At 38.3% G+C, this 27,773-nt stretch overlaps 1 protein-coding gene across 2 annotated transcripts in view; it reads right to left on the reverse strand.

Annotated features, from left to right (window-relative positions):
- The window catches only part of cdk14 (cyclin dependent kinase 14), a 143,328-nt gene that overhangs the window by 77,566 nt on the left and 37,989 nt on the right, over positions 1-27,773 (reverse strand). For both annotated transcript variants that reach the window (XM_065299044.2, XM_065299045.2), the window contains 4 exons: positions 21,275-21,520; positions 6,945-7,039; positions 5,845-5,924; positions 2,773-2,867 (listed from right to left, as the gene is read on the reverse strand). In XM_065299044.2, coding sequence (XP_065155116.1) covers positions 2,773-2,867; positions 5,845-5,924; positions 6,945-7,039; positions 21,275-21,520 — 516 coding nt within the window. The remainder of the gene's footprint in view (positions 1-2,772; positions 2,868-5,844; positions 5,925-6,944; positions 7,040-21,274; positions 21,521-27,773) is intronic.

Here is a 27,773-nt window from a genome sequence, read left to right on the forward strand (position 1 = left end):
ATGCTTTTTTCTACCCCTTTATATTGCCAGGATATAACCTGCCTAGGGTGACCAAACGTGCCATTCTTTCCGGATGCGTCTTGGCCAGGATTTCGGATGCGTCTTCCGGAAGTCGTATTTGTTGACCGCATACGTCATAGAGGATTATTATTATTATTATTACAGAAAAGCAACTGTTACATTTTAAGGTAAGAATGAGACTATGATTGTATGCTTTAAACTGAATGGCTTATGCGGTCAACAAATACGACTTCCGGAAGACGTACCGAAATCCTGGCCAGGACGCGTCCGGGAAGAATGGCACGTATGGTCACCCTAAATCTGCCCAGATCGTCACCTGTGTTTAAAACATGCTTTTATCTGCTTCTATACTGAATATAGGCAGATACATCACTGCATCTCTATTTTATATAATCTTATCCTGTACGTAAAATATTCCTAAAAAGCTGAAACTGAAGAACTGGGTCAATTAACTTTGACTAAAATCATATTTAGCCTAAGAGTCCTGTTGGAATTTGACTACTGGTCACAACTGGTTTAAGCTGGTTATGTTTTCCAGTCAGTTTAATTGGCTAGCCTGATGATCTCAAAGCCTGACTATAGCAGACAAATGGATAAAACCTCTGTAAAGCATGAAAGTAGCCTGGAGTAGTGCGAGCTGGGAGAGCGGCTTACAGCATTAACACTAAAGTCAAGTTGAACTTGACCTTTAGCTTCTCCTGACCATGGTGAACCTCACAGAAGAACACAGACGGACTCACAGGTCTCATTAACAACACTGACATTTCCAGAGCATCATTAAGACGCGACATGGGACCTTAAAGAAAGCACAGTGACAGCCTGTAACTGTAATGATTTATTAAAGTGATCCTCACCTTCTTAAACCCAACACTATTCAACCACCAGGTCTCTCTCTCTCTCTCTCTCTCTCTCTCTCTCTCTCTCTCTCTCTCTCTCCCAATAGAAGTCTTGCTAAAGGAATAGTTCACCCCACATGTATGTTATTCTTTTAATTAAATATAAAAGAGAAATTGACCACGTTTGTTAACCATCTCCATCATTAAAAGTTTAACACCTGCTTTGGATGAGTTCTCTTAAGCCCTTTTTACACAGAGATTACGGAAAATACACGGAAAATGCGTCCAGGATTTTTCTGGAATCGTTTGAGTTTTGGTTCATTCACACTGCCAATGATTTTCCGGAATCTGTACATGCATTCAAACACATACAGTAAAGATCCCGTAAAGATGTGTTGATTTTTTCCATAGCATCTAAAGTTTGCTCATTTTCCGTGATTTCTCTGTCGAGAAACCACACGCGTGCATTTTCGTTTACGATAAGATCATAAGCAGGGCCAGACGGAATCTGCAGATGTTTTTGCTTTTTCTTTGGAAATTTTATGGAAAAATCTGTGGAATTCTGCGCAATGATTTTAATTGTTTTTAAAAGATATTAGAGAATTTAAGCTGTAAATATTACAAAATTGTATCTAAAATAATTACTTTTTAAAGGCTTACAATGAAAATGAATACACCAAACCAATGAGTCCTCTGAATTAAACTGGACAAACATGAACCAGATAATGTGCATGTCAAGATTTTTAAAATTAAATTCAATTAATTGTATATAAATTTAGTACATAAAATTACATATATAATTTTTTATATGGTGTTATATATTATAACAGTGTTAATACGTTCTCATTATGAATATAGCACGTATCAAGATAATTTCATTACTTTACAATGCAATGTAAACTTTATATTAAACATAAAAAGAGCATTCATATTGTTATCGAATTTAAAATGATGATGTGCTGAGCGCAGAATGTCATGTCACATAGACGTCAGAGTCACGTGAGATCTCCGCTATAAGTTTTATTTAATCTCAAATATCAAATTTTCATGCTCTGTATCATTTTTCGTCATGAATGTTGATCTGCATTTAAAATCCCTTATTTTAAAGAGCTGAACCATAACTTCTTGTTGTGATGACTCGCATGTCCTGACTATGGATCGCCCCTTACGGCATTGTTTCTGCCTCTTGTTTACACAGAATGCTTTCCGTAAATGTTACAGGAATGTTAGGTCTTTGTTTACGGGAGCAATCCCAGAACATTTACGGGACGTGTTTGTGTTCACACAAAAGCATCACCGACAATTTTACAGAAATGTTCTGGGATCAAAGTGCTGTGTGAATGGGGTTTTACAGAAATAAGTAAGTTTTGTGGGTGTGCAATGACAGGCGTGAATTTTTTGGATGTACAAATCCTTTAACCAAAGACAGAACCCTGTGGCTGTCTTTCTCTATGGTCTGTATGGAAACAGTGGGACGCTCTTGTTGTTTTAAGGCCTACAGGAGATCTCAGAGCAGGACTTTTAACTTTATACATTAGAAAAACTGTTTTCAAATAAAACCTGCAGGCAGTCACAGTGGCAGATCTGTAACGTCGGGTGCGAGTGACCCACGGCACATCGCCACAGACATAATGTTTAACGCTTCAGACAGGTTCCTGCTTAAAGCTTCAAAGCACAGGATACGCTTCAGGCTAAAGCAATGCTTACTAAAGCAAGTTTAAACCATGACGAAGCTTGGTGTGCTAATTAACAAACAACAAACTACACTGAGTCCCAAGACACAGAAGAATACATGAACTTATGTGAAATAAAAATTACGTTTTGGAATAGAGAAACAGTGCAACTAAATGAATCAAATTGTGTTAATAAATCTATAAAAAATCTTTACCCTAAAGATCGGATTTCTGATACTTACCACATACTCAAAGACCAGCGTCAATGTCTCTTTAGTGTGAATGATGTCATGAAGCAGAACGATGTTTGCGTGTTTTAAACCCTTCAGAAGAGATGCTAAAGAGAAAGAGAAACAGGTATCAGCGTATGATCCATCCTCAGCTCTGATTGTGTGAAAAAACTAAATCACACAGGTCTGGAACAATATGAATGATGAGAGAATTGCTCATTTTAGGACAACATTTACAGATTTCACTAGAGATAATACATCTAAATCAGAAAACATCTGTGGACGCTGCAGATGTGAAGATAATTTACATGATACAGATTGAAAGATGTGTGTGAGAAATAAAAATAGAAGCACCGGGGATTAGATTCATATCTACAGCTAATGACTTCTGTATGAACATAACAATTAGAGGTAAGAAATCGACTACAAAACCCTTGTGTACACGGACCATCATGCACAAACAATGTACTTGTGTGTCTATATTTCTCTGATCAGAAGCTTTTTCAAACCACCAATATATAACAGCTCACAACAAATCTCATCTTCTTTTAGCTGAAAAACACTTACAGTCCTTTAATTTATTATGAAGACGGAGCAGGTGACATTTTAAGCATGTGTTTCATGATGAATAATAAACAAATCTGCAAGACTGTGGAAAATGTGATTACATTTTAAAGTGAAAAGTGACTGATGCACTAAAATACTGAAGCAATGCTAAACTGCTAAAGTCTATAGAAAAACAATAAACTCACATCTGTTTTAAAGTTGAACACCTTAAATTTTTCCATCTTAAACTACATTCAATTATTAATTAATTTAGATCTATAATTAATTGCAGAAATAAAAACTACAGAACAAATATAAGTATGTATTAATGTAGATAGGTAGTAGGTACTGTATTAGCGTCTGCCAAATGTATAAATGTAATGTGATGGTAATGATTTCTGTTATGTTTGTGGTTTCATTTAGTTTGTCCCACTATAAAACATTTAATCTACATTTACTGTACATTTATGCATTTATTCAGAATGACTTACAGTGCATTACAAGCTGTACACTCACCTAAAGGATTATTAAGAACACTATACTAATACTGTGTATTTCTTTAGAAATGTTGGCCCATATTGATAGGATAGCATCTTGCAGTTAATGGAGATTTGTGGGATGCACTCCCGTTCCACCACATCCCAAAGATGCTCTATTGGGTTGAGATCTGATGACTGTGGGGGCCATTTTAGTACAGGGAACTCATTGTCATGTTCAAGAAACCAATTTGAAATTATTCTAGCTTTGTGACATGGTGCATTATCCTGCTGGAAGTAGCCATCAGAGGATGAGTACATGGTGGTCATAAAGGGATGGACATGTTCAGAAACAATGCTCAGGTAGGCCGTGGCATTTAAAGGATGCCCAATTGGCACTAAGGGGCCTAAAGTGTGCCAAGAAAACATCCCCCACACCATTACACCACCACCAGCAGCCTGCACAGTGGTAACAAGTCATAATGGATCCATCTTCTCATTCTGTTTACGCCAAATTCTGACCCTACCATCTGAATGTCTCAACAGAAATCGAGACTCATCAGACAGGCAACATTTTTCCAGTCTTCAACTGTCCAATTGTGGTGAGCTTGTGCAAATTGTAGCCTCTTTTTTCTATTTGTAGTGGAGATGAGTGGTACCCGGTGGAGTCTTCTGCTGTTGTAGCCCATCCGCCTCAAGGTTGTGCGTGTTGTGGCTTCACAAATGCTTTGCTGCATACCTCAGTTGTAACGAGTGGTTATTTCAGTCAAAGTTGCTCTTCTATCAGCTTGAATCAGTCGGCCCATTCTCCTCTGACCTCTAGCATCAACAAAGCATTTTCGCCCACAGGACTGCCACATACTGGATGTTTTTCCCTTTACACACCATTTTTTGTAAACCTTAGAAATGGTTGAGCGTGAAAATCCCAGTAACTGAGCAGATTGTGAAATATTCAGACCAGCCCGTCTGGCACCAACAACCATGCCACGCTCAAAATTGCTTAAATCACCTTTCTTTCCTATTCTGACATTCAGTTTGGAGTTCAGGAGATTGTCTTGACCATGACCACATCCATATAAATGTGTTGATGTTTATCCTCTAATATAATCTGGTAATTCGAGCCACGTTCTGCTGCTTTCAACATCTCCAGTAATGCTGAATTAGTTCAATTTTCAAAGTGCTTTTCTGATCTGCACGCAGTGAACGAGTGTGCGGGCTCTCCCATCATCAAACGCATCAAACAGATTCAGTCGTTCTCTCGCAGCTATTAAAATGCACAGCAGAAGGTGAGAGGCATGAAATTCTCACGCTCACGATCTGCTTCACACGAAGAAAAAATCACAGCTTGCTGTACATTTATAGAGTCAGAGAGCGTCGGCCTGCATCTTTAACTACACACACTTTCATGTTCCAGGGGTTGAGTTTTATTTCAACAGATTTGAACTTTTTTGCATTTTGTATAAAGGTCACATTAAACCAGTTTTTGCAATGCTGACATCATCTTTTCTTATTACTTTTTAACTGTCTTTTATATACAGATTTGATTGTTTTGAACTAAAAAAAAAAAAAAAAATGTTTATTGTTTTAACTCTATCAGGAAAAATAGTGGTGGTTTTTGAGCGCGGTGGTCTCCGTTGAGACGTTCATGAGCGCAGTGGTCTTCGTTGAAATGTGTGTAAGTGTGGTGGTCTCCGTAGAGACATTCGTGAGTGCGGTGGTCTTCGTTGAAATGTATGTGAGTGTTGTGGTCTCCGTTGAGACGTTTGTGAGCGCGGTGGTCTCTGTTGAGACGTTCGTGAGCACGGTGGTCTGCATTGAGACGTTCGTGAGTGCGGTGGTGTGCATTGAGATGTTTGTAAGTGCGGTGGTCTTCATTGAGATGTGTGTTAATGTGGTGGTCTTCGTTTTAGATGTTAGTGAGTGCTGTGGTCCTTCATTGAGATGTTTGTGAGTGTGGTGGTCTTCATTGAGATGTTTGTGAGTGTGGTGGTCTTCATTGAGATGTGTGTGAGTGTTGTGGTCCTGAGAGGAGATGTTTGTATATGTAGTCTGCTTTACTTACCCTCTCTGATGGCAGTGAAAGGAGTTCCTTCCTCCTCTTGTAGACGAATCACCTTCAATGCCACCAACTTCCCGTTCACCCTTCAAACAGTAGCAATACAAAAATGTTATGGGCTTTGTATTCCAGAACTGAACCATAAAGCATCAATAATCAAAGTGAATGTCTGATTGAACATGACATACTAACATGACAAACAGGGTTTTTAAAGAAATATGAGGCTTAAATTTGATCAATTATGAACCGATCTCTATGTGATGGATAATTTGATGAATAAGTTGCTCCAAAAATGACACAAAAGATCAAATGACAGCTGTGAGGAACAGACCAAAATAAAAAAATTAATTACTGTAAAAAAATACGCAGCTCTTAAATCTCATTGGATATTTCACATATTTAAAGAGTTAATAAAGAAAAACCTGGTCTGTTTCTCATAAAAAGTAAATGTGTTTAGAGGTCTTATAAAAGTATCATTCTTTATATACATTTATTTATTGTCATTTTTAAGCTTAAAATACTGCAACTTGTTGTGTTGCACAGATGAAAGCTCTACAGATTAGAAACAACATGAAGTGGAGTCATGATGACTAAATTTTCAATTTTGCCTGAACTGTTCCTTTAAGAAATTCAATAGGGTCAATTATGAGCTCATGTTGACTTTAAGTCAATGCAATGCAATTGAAAGGCAATGGAGTGAAACTCAACACAGGGCCCGAACCTTAAATAAATTAAATCCACCAATCAAACGTCTTGTGTGCAGAGGAGCGTATACATATCTTTACTAAAATAATGCACAGTTCATTTCACGCTGCGTTAAAATTTTTCAAGGTTTAAATTTATCAAAATAATGTGTGTATATGGGTGATCAGAAATAAACAATGGTAAAAAAAAAGGTCACACGCTTCCAATCTAAGGAGATTTTATTACTGACCTGCATTCATTCTCTAAAACAGATGCTCTCTTATTGTCATTTATCATTAGTGATGCGAAATTCACCTATATGCCATCATATTTACTTCCAACAAACATGCTAAATAACCTAAAGAAATAAACGCTGTGTTACTACAGTATGAAAAGACATCTACAGATCCTCATAAACTCACTTGCTCTTTCCTTTGTAAACAGTAGCATATGATCCCTCTCCGAGCTTCTCCAGCTTTTCATATGAATCCGCCTTTCCGAACTTTGGGCTTGTTGGCTGTAACAGAGGGATATAAAGGTTACGTCTATATTTCAGAATATTTGCAGAATGTTTGAAAATACAACTGGAAAGTACAGTACACTGATTCAAGCACCTTTGTCTAGTGATGATGTTCGACTTATAAATAACAGAGTCCTGAATCTGGTTAATTACAACAAGGAAGAATGCACTATACAACCACACCATAATATATCAACACTAAGTTCTGTGTCATCAATGCACAATTCCACTTTACTACACAATGCACATATACGGTACAATGCACATTTACTACAATGCACATATTATGAGTCAGACCGTTGCTGCTACCACTTTCTCTTAATCCTCTTTTACTTTATACATTTCTTTTTTATTCCTATGGTCTACTGCGTTCTGTGAAGTGAGTCATACCAAAAATTTCACTACAAACCGAATTGTGTAGGATTGGATATGTGACCAATAACACTTGAAACTACATTTTAAACACCAAAGGAAAATGCATGAACTGTTTTTAAAGCAGGTTTTCAGAAACCATCTGTGACAGCACTGTCCTGACTGTGTTAAATAAACAACATCTCTTCTGCTTTTACATTGGGATGGCCATCCTGAGGGACCCAGTGATTACTCCAGTCTGGATCCTGGATCCAGACTCCCACAAGCAAGTCAGATGACCCAACACCAGTTGAAGATGATGCCAGACCATGGAAGGACTTCATACAATGCCCACAATGACATAAGATAATAATTCAATTGAATCTCTTCATACTCTGCCAGGTCATTGAATAAAACACATTTCACATGCAGATGTTCTGCTTTACAAACACATGTTAGTTCAGTATCCGAGAAGATAATCTGGGTCAGGAATTATCCAGAAACTTCAGACTACATTGTCACTGTGAGCGAGAGAAATGGCATCTCCCAAATACACAACATGTATCAAATTCACAAGCAAAATACTTAGCCTATCAGAAAGACTCTGGACTTTTAAATGATTTGAATCATATTCATCTGAATCATTTTCATGAATTGTTTAATGAATCACATTTATGTATCTTTAGCTGTGTTTCCATTACCCCTAAAATTGCACAAATTGAAACTGCGAATTGAAAATACAGCAAATGGAAACACGGCCAATGGGAATGGATGTTTCGATTGACCGTATTTTTAATTCACAACATCAATTTGCGCAATGTAAAGGGTAATGGAAACGCAGCCAGTGTTGGGCTAGTTATTTTACTCATTTCTAGTTACTTTGTTTCAAAAGTAATATAATTACTTTACTTATTACTACAAGGCAACAGTAATAAGTTACATTCTTCAAAAATTGGTAAATGCATCATTTTTGCCCTTTATAAATTAATGAAACTGTCAGGAGTGGCAAGGCGGATGAACCCAAGCACAGACACTGATAGAAAACTGAACAATTTATTGAACAAAAAACAAGAAAACAAAAACCCACGAGGGGGTAAAACGAGACAATATGCACAGGACCGGATAAACACTAAGCTAGACTACATTAAACTAGACTTTGACTGACTAAACACTAATAACATACTTGTATGTTTAATAAGCTTGATAACACAGTACGATCACTGACAGAACACTGGGCACAAAGACTTTAAATAGGGACAACATAATGAGGGGAACAGGTGATAATGATAAAAGTAAGGGAGCGGGTAAAAAGTGACGAGACATAGGAAATATGTGGTCTAGTACAGTGGTTCCCAAATCCAGTCCTCGGGACCCCCCTCCCAGCATGTTTTAGATGTCTCCTTATATGAAACACCTGATTCCACTCATCAGGCTCCTTCCAGCCTAGCCTGATGAGTGGAATCAGGTGTTTCATATAAGGAGACATCTAAAACATGCTGGGAGAGGGGTCCCGAGGACTGGATTTGGGAACCACTGGTCTAGTATAGTCAATACAGACCACGTATTCCCCACACAAAACATTGTACTGTCAGAATCCTGCCATACTAGACTAAATACTAAAACAGGACAAGGTTCCGGCAGGATCCTGACAGTAAGTTACAAATAAATTTAGAGTACAACTGGCTCAACTATTTTTTAAACAACTTGTGTAACTGAAATCTGTAACAGGGCTCAAGCAGGTGGAACCAACCAAACATGTTGGCAGAACAAAAGAGAGCTAACTTCCTGCGGTAGTGATGTGGCAAAAAGTACCTAGCCATTTTATGGATGGTAACTGTAATATTATTAGGGGTCAAGCACCGAAGGTGCTGAGACACCTATTGGAATTGTACTTTTTTCTTCTTCTTAGCCATTGGTGTCTATGGCAGCCCTATGAACCGTATGTAGGAAAATGATGAAATTTGGCACAGTTGTAGTGGTGGTCATAAATAGTCAGGTGGCCAAAAATGGGGTCTCTAGCAGTAACTCTATAGCGCCACCAGCAGTGCAAAAATTCAATGTTCAAATGGTTATAACTGCAGATCTGTTTGATCTATGAAAATTCCACTTAGCACACGTGATTGCTCTCCTCATGCTTATTGTTTTTAATACCTTACAGTAAGACTCCACCCATTACAGTAGCAGCCATTTTGAAATGTACAGTATTTAGTTTTTTCGCTACTCCTCCTTCAAATTTGGTGCAATTGTTATGAAATTTGGCACAGGTGATCTTTGGAGTGAGCCGCATAGAAATGACCGAACAGAATTTTGATATTTATCTTTGTTTAAAAGTAATAAATGCACAAACTTAACGAGGTTGATGCAAAAATGGTTTTGAAGCTGTATCTCGGTCATTATTTTATCAATCGAAATGAAATTTGGTACACGTCATGTCAAGCATAAACTGGGGGACCATGCCGAATCTGGTGACAGCGCCACCTATGGGTCATGAGATATGGAAAAAGTCTATTTTTGCCCATAACTACTGAATTGTTTGTCAGAAAACTATGATTGTGGTGTCAAGCGGATTCCTTGGCTCATGCCGCATCTGTAGATGTGTATTATGCCGGGATTGACTGGACTGCTTGTCTGCCATTTTGAAATGAGTCATAAATTGCTATAATTTTTGAAGTATTGGCTATATTGGCGAAAAAATAGATAGGGAGCTTCGGCATGATGTCCTGAAGGTACCTGGGAAGTCCGAGTATGGCGCCACCTAGGGGTTATGAACAATAACAGTTCTTATAGAACTGCCTATAACTTCTGAATACTTTGTCTGATATTAATTTTCTTTGTGAAATTAAATTCACTGGTTTATGCCGATTGCAACAATACCTCATTTGTCATTTTCCAACATTCTATTAATGTGTTATTGTAAGGCATATGGTAAATTATCTTTTCGCTACTCCTTTTACAAATTTTATTTATTTTATGCCAGGTTCTGCTCATAGGTTCTTTGGAGCAATCCGCACAAAAATGACTGAACAGATTTTTCTGGCACCTAGGCATTTTTTTGAGAAATACCTCTGTAAAGTTGATCGTGCCTGTGATGTTGTCTATTTGTCATAGTTAATTACTGTATATTACATTTTATAGCGTTGCTCTACAGAATGTTTTTCTTGTCTTCAATCTCACTTGAGCTTTTCGATTCTCATATACATTGTATTTCTGTTATTTCTGCTCTGCAGTGTCATTTCTACATCTTTGGTAATTGGCATATGTCAATCCTTGCATCTCTGTAATTTATTTTCTGCTGTTCCTTGAACTGTGTCAACTGAGTGGCGTGGTGGGAAAGGCACATGCAATGAGATTCTGAGTTCATGGGTTCGAATCCCGCCTGAGGCAAGTGTTCATTCGCTTCTATTACATTTTGTTCTTTCTCACCTATTCTTCTCGACCTGTCTGTAGTTCACATATGTTCAGTTTTTGCCATGTTTTCGGTTGCTTCTTGGCACTGCGGTGGTTCTGCTCTGTGATTGCTACGCTTTGGGTTCTTTGCAGCGCCTTGTGTTCTTGATGCACCTTGGGTGCTCAATGCGCCCTGGGTGATTGATTCGTTGTATGTTTTTTGCTGTGCTTTGTGTGCTTTCTGTGCTTTGTGAGCTTGCTGTGCTTTGTGTGCTTGCTGTGCATTGTGAGCTTGCTGTGCTTTGTGTGCTTGCTGTGCTGTGTTTGCATTGCGCCGAAGGTGCTTGACCCCGTGTTGCTGCTTGCAGCTATATTTACAGATTTGTTTTAGTAATTAGTTACACTACTAGTTGCCAGGAAAAGTAATATTATAACAGTAACTAGTAGCGTATTTTTTGGTTTATATGCCGTGTTTTTTCCTAACTTGGCTGGTGCTGCGTCTTACAGTCAGGTGCGCCTTGTAAGTCAGTATGAATTAATTTTGACATTTATGAGGCAAGAGACAACATTACCGTCTACAGTCGCGAGAGTCCGCCATATGCTGCTCATATATTTATGTAATTCAATGAATTCAGTGATGCGGAATGACGAGTATGCGAACTTCAAGCTAGTTGGCTTGTTCGGTTCATTTAGACTATTCAACCTTCCAGGTAAGTTCTGGATGCTATGGTTTATCGTTTAAATAACTGATAATATTACTTTAACGTACGAACATCTTTTCAGCTTGCTGTTCTGTCTGCTATTGTTTAGTTGAATAACTTGCTTTTCCAGATTAAATGTCTGTTCTTCGGCTTGGATTTTGTGAAATAATTTTCAAAATAAACGCACTCAGCATATAGTCTACTGCAACATATATATGATATTTCGTCTTGATGCATTTTTGAATGATGCGGCTTATACTTTGGTGTGGCTTATAGTCCGGAGAGTACGGTAACTAGTTACTGCCCAACACTGGTGTCAGTAGAGTCAGATTCACGATTCACTTCCAAAACACATACACAAATACTTCCATAATTGGCATCCCATAATACAATGCAATGTTTTGCATACAGAACTATTAAGTTTTTGTATTGCAACATTATTTTCATGAGAGTGAAACACATCTCCCACAATCCTCTTTTAGTGTGCTGTGTGGTGAGATATGAGCTGGATGTGTTTACAGTAGAAGAGATTCACTCATTCATGACTGTAATAAACACTATCAGCTTATTTCTAAACACTTATTCAATGTCCAAAAGTCCTCTGAAATCAAACTCTCTCTCTCTCTCTCTCTCTCTCTCGGTGGATGTTTATAGTGCTGATGTTAACTTTCAGCTGTGAATAAATAAAAGTTCAATCGCATCTGATCTCCACACGCATGGGGACCAAACATCAAAGGATCATGCATGAGGAGCCATTAAACAGCGAGATGTTAAAGATATAACAAACCTCCACCATGTGTGATTTTGTAGTTACTATAGATGATGATCACTGTTACGGCTTCCAATAAGCTGTAACGTTGGGGAATGTAGAAGGCTTTTGACGCGTGATTAAAAGGTCCATGCAGTCAGGAATAAGATTAAAGACAGCTCTTTATTGCTTCATCCAAAACATTCTTCATGAACAGCAATGTATAATCCATATCTTCAAAAACGCCATACCATCAAAGGCAAACAAAGTCACTTATCTCCCCGCACGCTACCAGTTGTCACGGTAAAAAACCGTATGCTTCCTCCCCAACTACACACCTGTCAGTCATTAGACTTGTGCTTAATTATATAGGTCACCAAGTGCCACCTAGTGGACATCAACAAAATGGCTCCTACACACCGGCCCCTTAATTAATTATGGAAGCATAACATAATAATTACAAACTCACATAAAGGAGACATTTTAATTATGAATTACTTTCAAATTCATGACCTTTTACAAAAACAGTATATGGCTACACACCATTCAAATCAGTCATTAGAATCTAAAAGAAGACACAGTTTTCTTATAGGCCTTTCTAGAACACTGCTCTTGGTTTTAATCTTAACTGTACGCACAAGTCCCTTTTCGTCTGGAAAAGTTTCCAGTACTCTGCCAAGTGGCCATGAACCACGTGGGGCAGCTTGGTCCAGTAAAAGTACAATGTCCCCAGGCTTAAGACTTGGTCTTTCCTTTGTCCACTTTTGACGCCCTTGTAGAAGAGGTAGATACTCACGCAGCCATCTTTTCCAAAAAAGATCAGCTATATATTGTACCTGCTTCCATCTTCTTTTTACGTACATGTCTGCCTTTTCAAACAGACCAGGTGGTAAAGCAGGCTTGCCTTTCATGAGTAGAAGATGGTTCGGAGTTAAAGCTTCAAGATCGTTGGGGTCGTCAGATAACTTTGTAATAGGACGGTCATTTAAAATAGATTCCACTTCACACAGAATAGTATGGAGGGATTCATCATCCAAAGTCTGCTGGCGAAGTACAGAACATAGAATATTCCTGACCATACGAATAATGCGCTCCCATGCGCCTCCAAAATGGGAACCTGATGGTGGATTAAAATTCCACTGAACTCCTGCTTGAAGTAATTCCCTTTCAATTCGGTGAATATTCCATGCAGAGATAGCTTCCTTTAGTTCTCTGTTGGCACCAATAAAATTAGTCCCATTGTCTGATCTGATGTGTACAACTTGACCTCTTCGAGAAATGAATCTCCTTAAAGCATTTATACATCCATCAGTGTCTAGTGAATAAGCCACCTCGAGGTGCACTGCTCTACTTGCCATACATGTAAAGATGACTCCGTAGCGTTTTACATTAGTACGACCTCTTTTGACTTCGATGGGGCCAAAATAATCTACTCCAACATTTGTGAATGGTGGATGATCAGGAGTTATTCGTTCAAGGGGAAGATCAGCCATCTTTTGCTCACTTGCCATTCCTCTGAAACGCTTGCAGACTACACATTTAGAAATTACCTTTCTAGCAGCCGCATTAGCATTTGTAATCCAGTAGTTTTGTCTCAGTTTAGACAGCATATGATTTCTCCCACAATGACCTAGTTGTTCATGAATATGACGAAGTAGAAGACGTGAAATGTGCTGATCTTTGTGTAGTATGATGGGATGTTTAGTTTGAACAGGCATAGCTGCCTTACGGAGTCTCCCTCCAACTCGTAGGATGTCATTATCCAGGACAGGGTCTAACCTATATAGACTGCTCCCTTTTCTGACTCCACTTGATCCACATTTTAAATGCTTCAATCTCTTCTTGGAATTGTTGTTGTTGACTAAAACAAACAATAGCCATTTCAGCTTCTAAGAGATTTTCCAATGACAATGACTGTTTATCCAGAGTTGTTTTGAACATGTTCATTTGTGCATCCATGGAGGATTTAGAAGTGCCAAGTGCAGTGCCATTTGTAGTCAATAACTCCTTCCTTTTGAGACATAACTTCCTTAATAGCTTCTTCAACTTAAGAATCCAAGCAATTGCAACTTTAAGTCTCTTCCAATCTGAAAAATAAGAGATGAACTGGCTAGTGGCATTTTGTTTGTCCTGCAGGATGACAGCATTTACCTTAATATCTTGTTTGACTTCTGGATCATCTGATGGAATTATGCTTTCCTCTATTGGAGACATCTGATAGTCGTCTGTTCTCCAAAGGAAACTGGGACCCTCAATCCATCTTTTGCTGTGTATAAAGGTGTTGATCTGCATTCCACGGGAAGCATCATCTGCAGGATTTTCCTTTGTGGAAACATATCTCCATTGCTGAAGCAGTGTTCTCTCTCTTACATATGACACTCTATTAGCAACAAAAGTCTTAAAACGTTTATCCTCATTCTTGATGTACTTGAGCACAGTCATGCTATCGGTCCAAAAGACAGAGTTGTCTAACTGAATCTTTAACTCCTCCTTCAACATTTCATCTACCTTAACAGCAAGCACAGCAGCTGTTAATTCCAGACGGGGAATGGTCACTTGCTTGAGGGGTGCTACCCTGGCTTTACCAATAAGAAATGACACATGCACTTTATCTCTGTTCTTCATTTTGAGGTAAGTAACTGTGCCATATCCCTTCTCACAGGCATCTGAAAAATGATGTAAGCAGGCATCAGTTATCTCTCCAAAATCTGGAGGCTTGAAACATCGATTTACTTGAAAGTGTGCCATCTTGTTCAATTCAGAAATCCAATGGGTCCACTGATTCTGAAGTCCCGGAGGTATTTGTTCATCCCAACTCAACCTCTGCCTACACATCTCCTGTAGAAGTAGTTTGGCAGGCAATGTTAAAGGAGCGATAAATCCCATAGGATCATATACTGAGCTCACAACTGACAAGATTCCCCTTCTTGTACATTGTTGGGATTTCAACTGCATCCTGAATTGAAATGTATCATTTTCTGCATCCCACTGAAGACCCAAAGTTCTTTCCACTGGTAATCTGTCTCGGTCAAGATCCAAGCACCGAATGTCTTTGCTTCGGTGTTCTTCTGGAATAGATTGCAACACTTTACGATCATTACTGATCCATTTAGTCAGGCAGAAACCACCCTTCTGACATAAGGCAATAAGATCCTTTATCAAAACAATAGCTTCACCCTCAGAAGAGATGCTCTTTAAACAATCATCCACATAGAAACAATCAAAGACTGTTTCAACTACTTCAGATGGAAAAAATGATTGATTATCTTCAGCGGTTCGCCTTAATGCAAAACAAGCACAGCTTGGAGAAGACACAGCTCCAAATGGATGAACTATCATCCTGCAAGTAGCGAGTTCTTGATTTAGGTTTCCGTCAGACCACCACAGAAATCGAAGGAAATCTACATCCTCTTCTGCCACCCTGACCTGGTGAAACATAGCTTGAATGTCAGCCATCAAGGCTATGGGCTCCTGTCTAAATCGTAGCAAAACTCCTAGAAGTGAATTTGTAAAGTTGGGACCTTGCAATAGTTGATTGTTCAATGATGTTCCTTTGAATGTTGCCCCACAATCAAATACCACTCTTAGGGTTCCTTTCTTTGAATGGAATACTCCATGGTGAGGAACATACCAGACTTTTCCATCATCACGCTTCAACTGGTCTGGTGGCACCATTTCTGCATAACCTTTCTCCAGAACATCAGCAATGAACTTTGTGTATTCTTCATGAAGTTTTTCATTCCTTTCCAACTTCCTCTTCAAACCACTACAGCGCTGTTTGGCAACACACAAATTGTCAGGTAACTTGACATCATTACGAAATGGTAGCTTCAAACTATAGTGACCATGCTGTAATTTGACAGAGTCCTTCATTATTTTCATAAACTGTAGATCTTCTCTAGACATCTCATTCTTATCCACAAGATTTTCACTGAAGTCCTGGTTATACTGATTGTGAAGCAAGTGCTCAAGCTTTCCGATTGAAATCCTGTTGACTGTAACAGAAGGTGAACCAATTTCATCCCCACAGTCATTACTCCTTTCAGAAAGTCCACTGACTACCCATCCTACTAGGGTTCTAAAAGCATATGGTCCATTACCATGGCTATTAATTATTTCCCAAGGTTCCATTACTTGAGATGCATTAGCTCCAATCAGTAAATCAACATCAGCTTCAATGTGTGGAATTTTCACTCTGTCCAGATATGGCCAATTGGATAACTCCTTTTGAGTAACAATATTGTCAGAATTGACAGGCATGTCCCTTTGTGTGTATACTTCAGGAAGGGCAAAGAAATTATTACTGCCTATACCACTTATCTCCAAGTTTGTCACAGCATTACAAGACACAGATTGCTCTTGACCCATAGTGCGCAGAAAAATTTTAACCTTTTTTCCTCTGATGTTCAGGTCATTCATCAGCTTCTCAGAACAGAATGTGGCTGAACTCCCTGGGTCCAAGAATGCATACGTTTGAATCAATTTGTCGCCTTTGACTGATTTCACTTGAACTGGAACGATTGGCATTAAGCATTTATCGTTACCGGCCCCTGTTTGTCCACAAGTTTGAGCAGAAACTTGGTTGCTTCTCCTTTCAGCATCTTCTTTAGATGGATTTACAGCTGGTGCATTTTGATGTATGTGTAAAACTGTAGGATGCATTTGCTCACACACTTCACAAACAAGGCGGTTTTTACATTCTTTACTTACGTGTCCTAACATCAAACAACCAAAACAAATGCCTTTTGCTTTCATGAATTCAATCCTTTCTCGTTGTGACTTCTTCTTTAAAGCATAACACCTTTCAAGGACATGATTTCCCAGACAGAACAAGCAAGTTCTCTTAGCATTCGTCTTAGGTACAAATTGATTTCCCTGTTGCTGTACATTTTTTGTTGGAATTTGAGCAACAACATTTGCAGCAAAGCTGTTTCCCCTTGGTGTCTTAGTAGCAGGTGTCTTCACTACAGACTGATGTTTATCCTGAATGCATCCAAATATAGGATCAGACACCATTTTTACCTGACGTTCAGTAAACTCTACAATATCAGAGAATTTGGCCCTGCAGTTCTTCAATTCCATTATTTCACATGCTCTTTCTCTCCATCGTTCTCTCAATTTGAAAGGTAGTTTCATAACCACAGTTCTCATGTTGCTTGGCATGTTTAGCTCTTGCATATATGAGACATCATCAATAATGTTGCAACATGCACGTAGAAATAATGAATATGCATTTAAACCTTGTGCATCTTCCGTTCTGATTGATGGCCATCCCAATGCTTTCTCCATATAAGCAGTAGCTACCTTATATTCATCACCAAATTGCTCCTTCAGAAGACGTTTCGCTAAAGAGTAACCTGTTTCCGGTGCTAAATGTTGGCAACTACGAACCAGTTCTTTTGGTTGTCCTGTGGTGAACTGTTCAAGAAAATATAAACAATCTCTTTCGTTGGAAGTCTTCTCTTCCACTCCATGTTCAAATGCTCTTATAAAAGAAACATAATGAAGAGGATTACCATCAAAAATTGGGATTTCTCTCTTAGGAAGAGTATTAGGTTGAACTTGGTGTACCAAATATTCAGTCAACTCTTCCTGTTTCTTCAGAATTTCATACAGAGGTTGATTTTGTAATATCAAATGACTTGTAGCTTGAGCTGTTACCATGTTGCTGCTTGATGGTTGTGCAAAATGATGAATGTCATGGTGTTGAAAGACATTGTGTTGTTGCTGAGTATTGGTTCCTTGCTGTTGCTGCATTAATGTTGACTGAGATGGTGGTAATGTAACACTGCAGATAACTCCAGCTGTATTTGTTGGTATTTGACTTACTGGCACATATTCAGTAGCTTGTGGGTTTAGCACCTTTGGTCGTGTTGAATCAATAATTCCACATTCAGTTGCATTCCTTGAAGTTTGATCCTTTGCTCTCCATCTCCCTTTTGAGTGTGAGCTAGCAGAATGTGAACATTTGCTATGACCATCAACTGTACTCAGAACAGCAATTTTTGCATTTGAGGCAGCAATCTCAGCATCTAATTCCAGTTGTTCAATTCTTTTCCTTAGATCCTCCTGTTGTGCTTCAATAGCATGTTTGGCTCTTAAAGCAGCAGCACGTGCCACAAGTGCAGCTCTTTCTGCTTCTGCCTGTACCCTGGCTGATACAGTAGAAGAGCTGCTTTTTGAACTGCGCTTACTACAAGCAGTGACAACCTTTGACACATTTGATACACTGTCTTCTGGAACAACATCATCATCATTGTTTACATCTATAACCCCTTCAGATGGTTCTTTCTGACACAATACAGGTTTAGACAACCATACATTCACATATTCAATAAATTCATTGATTGCAATCATTTTTGCTTTAAACCATACCTCATGTTTCTCACTTTCATCATCAGGTAACAAAATCAACAAAGACTCATGTGCTTCACGTGCCTGTAAACATACCTCATTAAAGCTTTCAAAAACATTTCGTACTTCAGACTCATATTCTTTGTCATCATGCATTAACCTTTTCATTGTCTCTATTATTCTGTGTGCTTTGTTCAATTTAGCCTTTCTCAGACTTTGCAATGAATCAAGCCTTTCAGCCAAAGCCTTTGGAGTTAACTTAATTGTCCTTTTTTGCATTTCAGGCTCGTTTTCATTAGAACACTTGTTTGTTAAAGCAGATTCCACTGCGTTCGAACACTGTTCATCCATCGTTACAAAGTACACAAAATGTTCATAACAAGAAATATGAAAAGTCAATTTGCTACCAATGCATTGGAATTACGCATATATTTTGTGTGCAGACCATGTACATTGTCATTATGTTGCAACAATTTAGGTACCTTTTAATCCAACGCAAATCGACTGTCCCTCTGTTGTAGCGATCTACCCGATGACTTGAATCCAAAGGGAACAGCCAACTTTATCCATAATGTTGCACACAATCACGTATCCACGAACAGCTGACTTGTTTGCAATAAATCCGTAGCATTGAAAATGTTCCAGGCTCCGTTTCAATAAAGTGGCGTCTTCGTGATCACAAATCATGAAAAGCAGGTTTTTTACTTAATGTTACGGCTTCCAATAAGCTGTAACGTTGGGGAATGTAGAAGGCTTTTGACGCGTGATTAAAAGGTCCATGCAGTCAGGAATAAGATTAAAGACAGCTCTTTATTGCTTCATCCAAAACATTCTTCATGAACAGCAATGTATAATCCATATCTTCAAAAACGCCATACCATCAAAGGCAAACAAAGTCACTTATCTCCCCGCACGCTACCAGTTGTCACGGTAAAAAACCGTATGCTTCCTCCCCAACTACACACCTGTCAGTCATTAGACTTGTGCTTAATTATATAGGTCACCAAGTGCCACCTAGTGGACATCAACAAAATGGCTCCTACAATCACACTTAACATGAGCTTCACAGATTCAAATACTGTAATAAAAATAAAAATTCTGCAAACTCATTTTTTAATACAGTGTAAAGCGTTCATTTACAGTGTATGTGTACTGTATCAGTATTTCATTAGCAATTAACCAGAATCTGAATTTCACTATTGTTTTTTAAAAACTCATCTCTGTCAACCACTACTAAAGCAAAACACTCCTTGCTACAAAAATCCATCTCAGAAATCTTCATTAATGACCGAAAACAAACGCATTTGAAAAAAAACACACCAGCAGTTTTCCTGAAAATGCATTTCTTCAGTAATCATGTTTGTTACCTGAAACCGATCAGCTACTGCAAGTCACTTATTGCAATTGGCATGAAAGATTACCGGACGCTTCCCGGATAACCGGCTGTAACCACAAACCCTGCAGCCTTTTATCAACACCAGACACCGGTCGTCTCCTAGCGACCAGCGTGCGCTTCCATCACGACACGCTTTGAGTAAACACATCCGAGGTGCTGGACTATTTTTGAGCTTGCTAATGTTACCCTAGCAGGGGATTTTATTATCCTGATAGAGTGTTAGGAGTGCAAGAACCCCTTGGAGAACGGGTTTGAGTCAGAAATTCTGTGGTGGGGATAATGAGAAGGGTATTAAAGAAAAGAGGTCATACGCGCCTCGCTCAGATCCGTCATTCTGGCCTTACGCTCATTCATTTTTCATCTGGGTGAATCAGCAAGTAAATGTGCTTCTGAACATCACCTTAATCCTCTCTCTCTCTCCGGTAAACACGTGTCTTCTTAGAGCTACACATTTTACAAATCAACTTGTTGGTGGGTTGTCTGAATGACCGGTTGGTTTTAATAAAGACTTATTTACGCAGGTGTACAGTAATATACAGGTAGACATAAGAATGACGGATAAATAAGAAATAGTTGCAAAGAAAGTGCAAATTTTCAATAAATTAAATTAAAGATATTCATAAATAGGAATGCATAAATAGACTGAATAACCTTCATCATTACAGTAGTTACAAAAGAAAAAAATTAGAAAGCAATTACCATTAAAAATAACTTAAATGAAGAGAAAACAAAATAATATTAAAACAAATAAACTGGAATAAAGTGTAAATCAAGTAAACAGTTTAACCAAGTTTTTCAAATTAGAAGTAAACTACAAATAACTGTAATTTGCAATAAAAGTATAAGATGTTTAAAAAGCTTATCTTAACCTTCTAAGACCTGGATGTCCACAATGTCACAATTTATTTGTTGTTGTTTGCACCATAATGCTTAATTCTGTGTAACTGGAAGCTGTTGTACACAAACATGGACAATTCATGTTCAAAGAAAAATATTTGGTTATTATATTTATTGGTTCTTCCTAACCCCAAAATAGCTGTAAGAACTCTGAAAAAAAGACAAACCAAAGCTCGGGTCTTAGGAGGTTAAAGCAAAAAAGTCAACACAGCTCAGTGCTAAGTGACATTTTGGTTAAGTTAAATAGGCTACAGTAGATTTCAAACCTCATCTGAGGTGGATAAATTAGCCGTATCAAGGAAAATCATTTTCCATTTTGATGTTAAATTAGGCATGAAGTTGCTCATTCCATAACATCCTCTAATGATGAGAGATAAGATCAAACACGAGAGACTCACAGAACTGGGGCTGGAGTGACGCCGGAGTTTCGGAGACTCTTTTCCAGCGGATGAACTTTTGGAGTTGATGCAGGCATTATTCTCCGAGTGAACTCTCTTGACCTGACTGGCCGGTTTCTCGAAGGGATCGAAGCCGCTCTGTGTCCTCTGTACTCGTACCTTCCTATCTTCAGGAATAGTGTCCAGGGGTTTGATGACTGAATCGGATCCCTGGCAGCTGCGAGTGGACATCTTTGTGACACATATCTGACGAGAAGTAAAAGAGAGAGCGTTACATTAAAAACACTTTTCTCTATCAGTAACTTTGTCCTCAACATCCTCATATCATCAAAACTGCATATAAGGGATTTATTTTTAGAGAATGTCAACATATTTTAATTATTTTTTACCCCATTGCCAAATGTTTTATCCGGTTTAAGCATAATTATAAAAAGAAAAAAGTGCAAACAAACAATCAATGAAAAAAATAAGTTAGGAAAAATTAAATGAAATATAAATATATATTTACTTAGTCTATTTTACTGCTAAAAAGATCAAAAAATCCCATTAAGATTGACTTTTGATCTAAAAAAACTACTTGCATTCAAACTTCAGCACCAATCTCCAAAATCAACATTTCATGTGCTGCCGATATGAAACTTTCATCTGAATCTCTCAGTTTAACCACAGATCCATCTTCTACATTACAGCCCACTGTACATTTCTCTCTCTCTCTCTCTCTCTCTCTCTCTCTCTCTCTCTCTCTCTCTCTCTCTCTCTCTCACACACACACACACATAAACATTAATGGAAACAGCGCGTGCCTACCGGCCACTCCATTGCTGCGCTGACTGTCAACCAGCACAAAAGACCCAGGCGAGCGTGTCGTGTACACCACGGTCCCTTAACATTAAACATTTACAGCAGGACTCACGAACCGCCCTTCTAATTATCATAGTGTCCAGGTAGAGTAACCCTGCTGCTTAGAGACGGACAGGTAACTGGAGCTGAGGTTTCCCTGAAAAGTCAGTGTATAAACTTGGAAATGCCAACCTTCAAAACTTTTCTCTTTATAATTCAACATATACCATATGTACTCAATGTTTGAGAGCTGGGGTTGTTGCTATACTGTATGTGGAACTTAATGGTTGCTAGGACATCACTATCTGGTTGCTAGGGTACTGACTGTCTGAAATAGCACTAGAACCACACTGATATTTTGGTAAAAATAAATAATTGATAAAAGATTTAAAGAACAAATATTACCCGATTAACGATTTTAAAATTCCTGTGGTGTGTAAAGGGGGTCGCACACCGGACGTGCAGCTCAACGCCGTTCTAAAAAAATCAAACACATTGTTTCCTATGAGTATACGCACACCGGCGCCGACAAGTGCCGCCTGTCCGCGGCGCCCAGCTACGACTCAGGAAGTTGCTCAAATTAAATAACATCATATTTGTCCCAAATCATTAACAATTAACATTGGCTGCTAACATATATTTTGCATTTTGAAGTAGACGCTATCTGACTAAGCTCGCGCTATTTAATATGCACTTACGATGTACGATACCTCCGACTTGTCCTAGACGCAACTCGATGTGGAATGCCACTGAGCTGCACGTCCGGTCTGTGACCCCCTTAAGTGTGTATTAGTTCATGTTAACGATATGCAAAAGGTTCAAACCCCAAAGTAAACAATGACGCAAGTTATCTTCTCTAATGTTAATCTCTTTTCTTGGACTACAACAAGCACAGAGATTGTAGGCAATAGTTTACTTCCTGGGATTGGTAAATTTAAAATTAGTGAGAGACCAAAATATTGCAGTTGCCAATTAGTAATTTTTTAATATTTGTAATGGCATAAAAACCCATATTGTTCAACACCTACTTCAAATTATTGCAGTTGAATATTCTAAAAGAAATCAAGAATAAAATCAAGAAAAATCTGAACTGTTAAGTCTGTTTAACCAAATTCTTTAAAATGTTTTGGATGCTAGAAACAACTGAATATACATCATTTCTAAATGATGCCAGATGGTTTAACTGTGATTGTGAATTACACAGAAAAATACTTAAAGGATTACTCTACTTTCATAAAAATAAAATTCCCAATAATTTACTCACCCCCATGGCACCCAAGATATTGATGTCTTTCTTTATTCAGTCTAGAAGAAATGAAGTTTTTTGAAGAAAACATTTCAGGATTACACAGAATATAGTGGACCTCAACAGTTTCAATGCAGCTTTAAAGGACTCTAAATGATCCCAACCGAAGCATAGGAGTCTTGTTTAGGGATCAGCATTTTCGCCCCCAAAAATATGTACTTTTAAACCACAACTTCTCGTCTTGCACTGGCTGTGTGACGCGCCAGTGCGACCTTACGTATTATGTTTTCACGTGGAAAGGTCGTGAGCTACATATGTGAAACGCACACTTGTGGACCATTTTAAACAATAAACTAACACAAAAGACATTCATTAGTATCATTCAACATACAACAACGTCTGAACGATCGTCTTTCTGCACACTTGTAAACACTGGAACAGTAGTTTTGCATAAGGCATGCGCATCACATGGCTAGTGCAAGACGAGAAGTTGTGGTTAAAAAGTATTTAATTTTTCCTTGGCAAAAAACGTCAATGGCCCTTTACAGTATGTCTCGGTTGGGATCGTTTAGAGACCTTTAAAGTTGCATTGAAACTATAAACTGTTGAGGTCCACTAAATCCTGAATGTTTTCCTCAAAAAACTTAATTTATTTTTGACTGAACAAAGAAAGACATCAACATTCTGGGATGACATGGGGGTGAGTAAATAATCAGAATAGTTTTTAATGAAAATGGAGTAATCCTTTAAACTTCAGATTCTTTTCCTTTCCCTGACAAGACAGAACCTGAACAAAACCACTGATGCCTGTAAGTCAGCAAACCCCATCTCAAATCTCATAAGGTTTCTCATCTCTCTACTACTCCATCCCTCTTCATTCTTCTTTTCTAAGCATCAGACAGACTCCGCCTCCACTGCTGTCAATCATGAATAAGATGTAAATGTTCTGCGTGGATGTGGCGAGCAGCTGCTAAGAGTGGGTTTATTGTTCTAGCTCTGCTCGAGACACAATGAGCTCTAATTGAGTCTCAATCACTGTCAGTTGTTTATGAGCTTAAGAACGCGTGTCAAGATCATTTCCATCATGAGATTTGTCATGTAAAACCACAGATGTCCTGGTGTAACCTGCAGAAAGATAAAAGGGTTTATGACGTAAAAACGACATTTCTGTGATGTGTTTTTTGATATGGTCTCAGCAAGCAATAGCCATCATTTCACCATCTATACACCTAATATAGTCCGGTTATGAGTATCCTACATTTAGCCAACATAAACTTGAATTTGGTTAGCTGTACAGCTATAGCTGTATGATTTTACATAATGTAAAGTCAACAGTGATTACAAGCTGCTTGGTTTCATTTAGCAGCCCAAATTTCGCCTTGTTTTAGCCTAGGGCTGTGTTTGGACAATTAGACGTCTTTTAAATGCATTGCTGAGGTTAGACTGACGTGAGCATTATGGGATTGAAACATACTTGCTCTGTTGCTCATATACACTCTATAAAATTTTTTTTTTTTTTTAACCCAGTGCTGGGTAACTATTGGACAGAACACATTTCTGGGTTAAAATGACCCAAATAATAGGTTGTTTTAACCCAACTGCTGGGTTGTTTCAACATGGTTGATTAACAATAACTCAGCAGTTGGGTAAAAACAACCCATTATTTGGGTCATTTTAACCCAGAAATGTGTTCTGTCCAATAGTAACCCAGCACTGCACTGTAAAAAGATTCCGTAGAATTTACAGTATTACTGGCAGCTGGATGCCAGTAACTTACTGTAGATTTAAATTTATGTTAATTACCTGCAACAGTTTGTTCAAAGTTAAATGAAAATTAAACATTAGCAAGTCTGTATTTTTACAGAATAAAACTAAAATAACAGCCTCAAGCAAAGCATTCTGGGAAACAAAATCTGAAAGAAAAACCCAGAAAAAGGTTGATGATGATTTTTGGTTCACAGAATGCTTTGCATGAGGCTGTTATTTTATATTTTTATTCTGTAAGACAAAGACTTGTTAATGTTTAATGTTCATTTAAATTTGAACAAACTGTTGTCAGTTAATAACATAAATTTAAATTTACAGTAAGTTACTGGCATCCAGCTGCCAGTAATACTGTAATTTCTACGGAATGTTTTTACAGTGTGGGTTAAAAACAACCCAACATTTTTTAGCATGTATGTGGTGTCAAAACTAGAGATATTAAATATTTCCACCGATAGCCGATTATTCTGACTGATATCTGCCGATACCGATGTTGGTGGTTGTATTAACTTGCATTAACTAAATTCAGAAAATTAGATTTTCTGAATGTTATTCATTCATACACTCACCTAAAGGGTTATTAGGAACACCTGTTCAATTTCTCATTGATGCAATTATCTAATCAACCAATAACATGGCAGTTGCTTAAATGCATTTAGGGGTGTGGTCCTGGTCAAAACAATCTCCTGAACTCCAAACTGAAGGTCAGAATGGGAAAGAAAGGAATTTAAGCAATTTTGAGCTTGGCATGGTTTAGCCAATTGGGCCGGTCTGAGTATTTCACAATCTGCTCAGTTACTAGGATTTTTATGCACAACCATTTCCAAAGAATGGTGTGAAAAGAGAAAAACATCCAGTATGTGGCAGTCATGTGGGCGAAAATGTCTTGTTGATGCTAGAGGTTAGAGGAGAATGGGCCGACTGATTCATGCTGATAGAAGAACAACTTTGACTGAAATAACCACGCGTTACAACCCAGGTATGCAGCAAAGCATTTGTGAAGCCACAACACGCACAACCTTGAGGCGGATGGGCTACAACAGCAGAAGACCCCATCGGGTACCACTCATCTCAACTACAAATAGGAAAAAGAGGCTACAATTTGCACAAGCTCACCACAATTGGACAGTTGATGACTGGAAAAATGTTGCCTGTCTGATGAGTCTCGATTTCTGTTCAGTCATTCAGATGGTAGAGTCAGAATTTGGCATAAACATGATGAGAACATGGAACCATCATGCCTTGTTACCACTGTGCAGGCTGGTGGTGGTGGTGTAATGGTGTGGGGGATGTTTTCTTGGCACACTTTAGGCCCCTTAGTGCCAATTGGGCATCATTTAAATGCCACGGCCTACCTGAGCATTGTTTCTGACAATGTCCATCCCTTTATGACCACCATGTACTCATCCTCTGATGGCTACTTCCAGCAGGATAATTCACCATGTCACAAAGCTTGAATCTTTTCAAATTGGTTTCTTGAACATGACAATGAGTTCACTGTACTAAAATGGCCCCCACAGTCACCAGATCTCAACCCAATAGAGCATCTTTGGGATGTGGTGGAACGGGAGCTTCGTGCCCTGGATGTGCAACCCATAATCTCCATCAACTGCAAGATGCTATCCTATCAATATGGACCAACATTTCTAAAGAATGCTTTCAGCACCTTGTTGAATCAATGTAGAATTAAGGCAGTTCTGAAGGCGAAAGGGGGTCAAACACAGTATAAGTATGGTGTTCCTAATAATCCTTTAGGTGAGTGTATAATGACCATTAAAGGTGACATAGAATGATTGAACGGGGTATTTATCCTTGTTCTGTGATGTGACATGTAGACAAAAATGTTTTTGTTTGGGTCTGTAATGCCTTAGAAGCTTCCTAAAAAACTCTCTCAGATAGCTCTATTAGGGTGGGGGATTTTAAACAAGTGGTTTTGCACCTATTTGGCTCCCCCTACTGGCTTAACTTGCAATCTCATTACTGATTGGCTGACTTTGCTGCCACTCAAAAAATGTAGCCAATTATTTTAAAGTGGAGGGGCAGTGAGATGCCTGTGATGTCATAAGCATCACTTTTTTAGATTGGGTTGTTTTCTGGCTGACATTTCTAAAAGAGGAATTTCTATGTGACTGAGATGTTTAGCATGTCTAGCACTTTTTGTATGTTTGTGAATGTGGGTAGACAACCATTATTCAACAAAGACAAGGTAAAATGGTTTTTCATTCTCTATCCCCTTTAATATTTAACATTAAACTAGTGATGTAAAATTTTCTATACACAGAGCTCAAATGCATTGCATTTTGCTGTTCTTCTTTAATTGACAGGATATATCGGCCATGATGGCTGTTTAAAAAAAATGTAAAAAATTGCTTTTATCGATCAATAGCAATTATCGTTTACCAATTACGTATACATAAAGGTCTCAGACTGTTTGGCTTGTTGAGGACGTGTGATTTTACTTCTGCTAAGTTATCAGACCTTTTTATTTGGTTTGTAAAAACATTTACATATCATATAGACTTAAGGACACCTTAGCAACTACTATTTGCATATTCTTTAAAATTGCAATTATCATTCAACTTTTAAATAATGCATTGCAACAACCATTAAAAGCGTTTGCACATCCAGAGACTACAGACGTTTTTAGAA

The sequence above is a fragment of the Paramisgurnus dabryanus genome, chromosome 13, assembly GCF_030506205.2.
Source record: "Paramisgurnus dabryanus chromosome 13, PD_genome_1.1, whole genome shotgun sequence".
NCBI lineage: Eukaryota > Metazoa > Chordata > Actinopteri > Cypriniformes > Cobitidae > Paramisgurnus > Paramisgurnus dabryanus.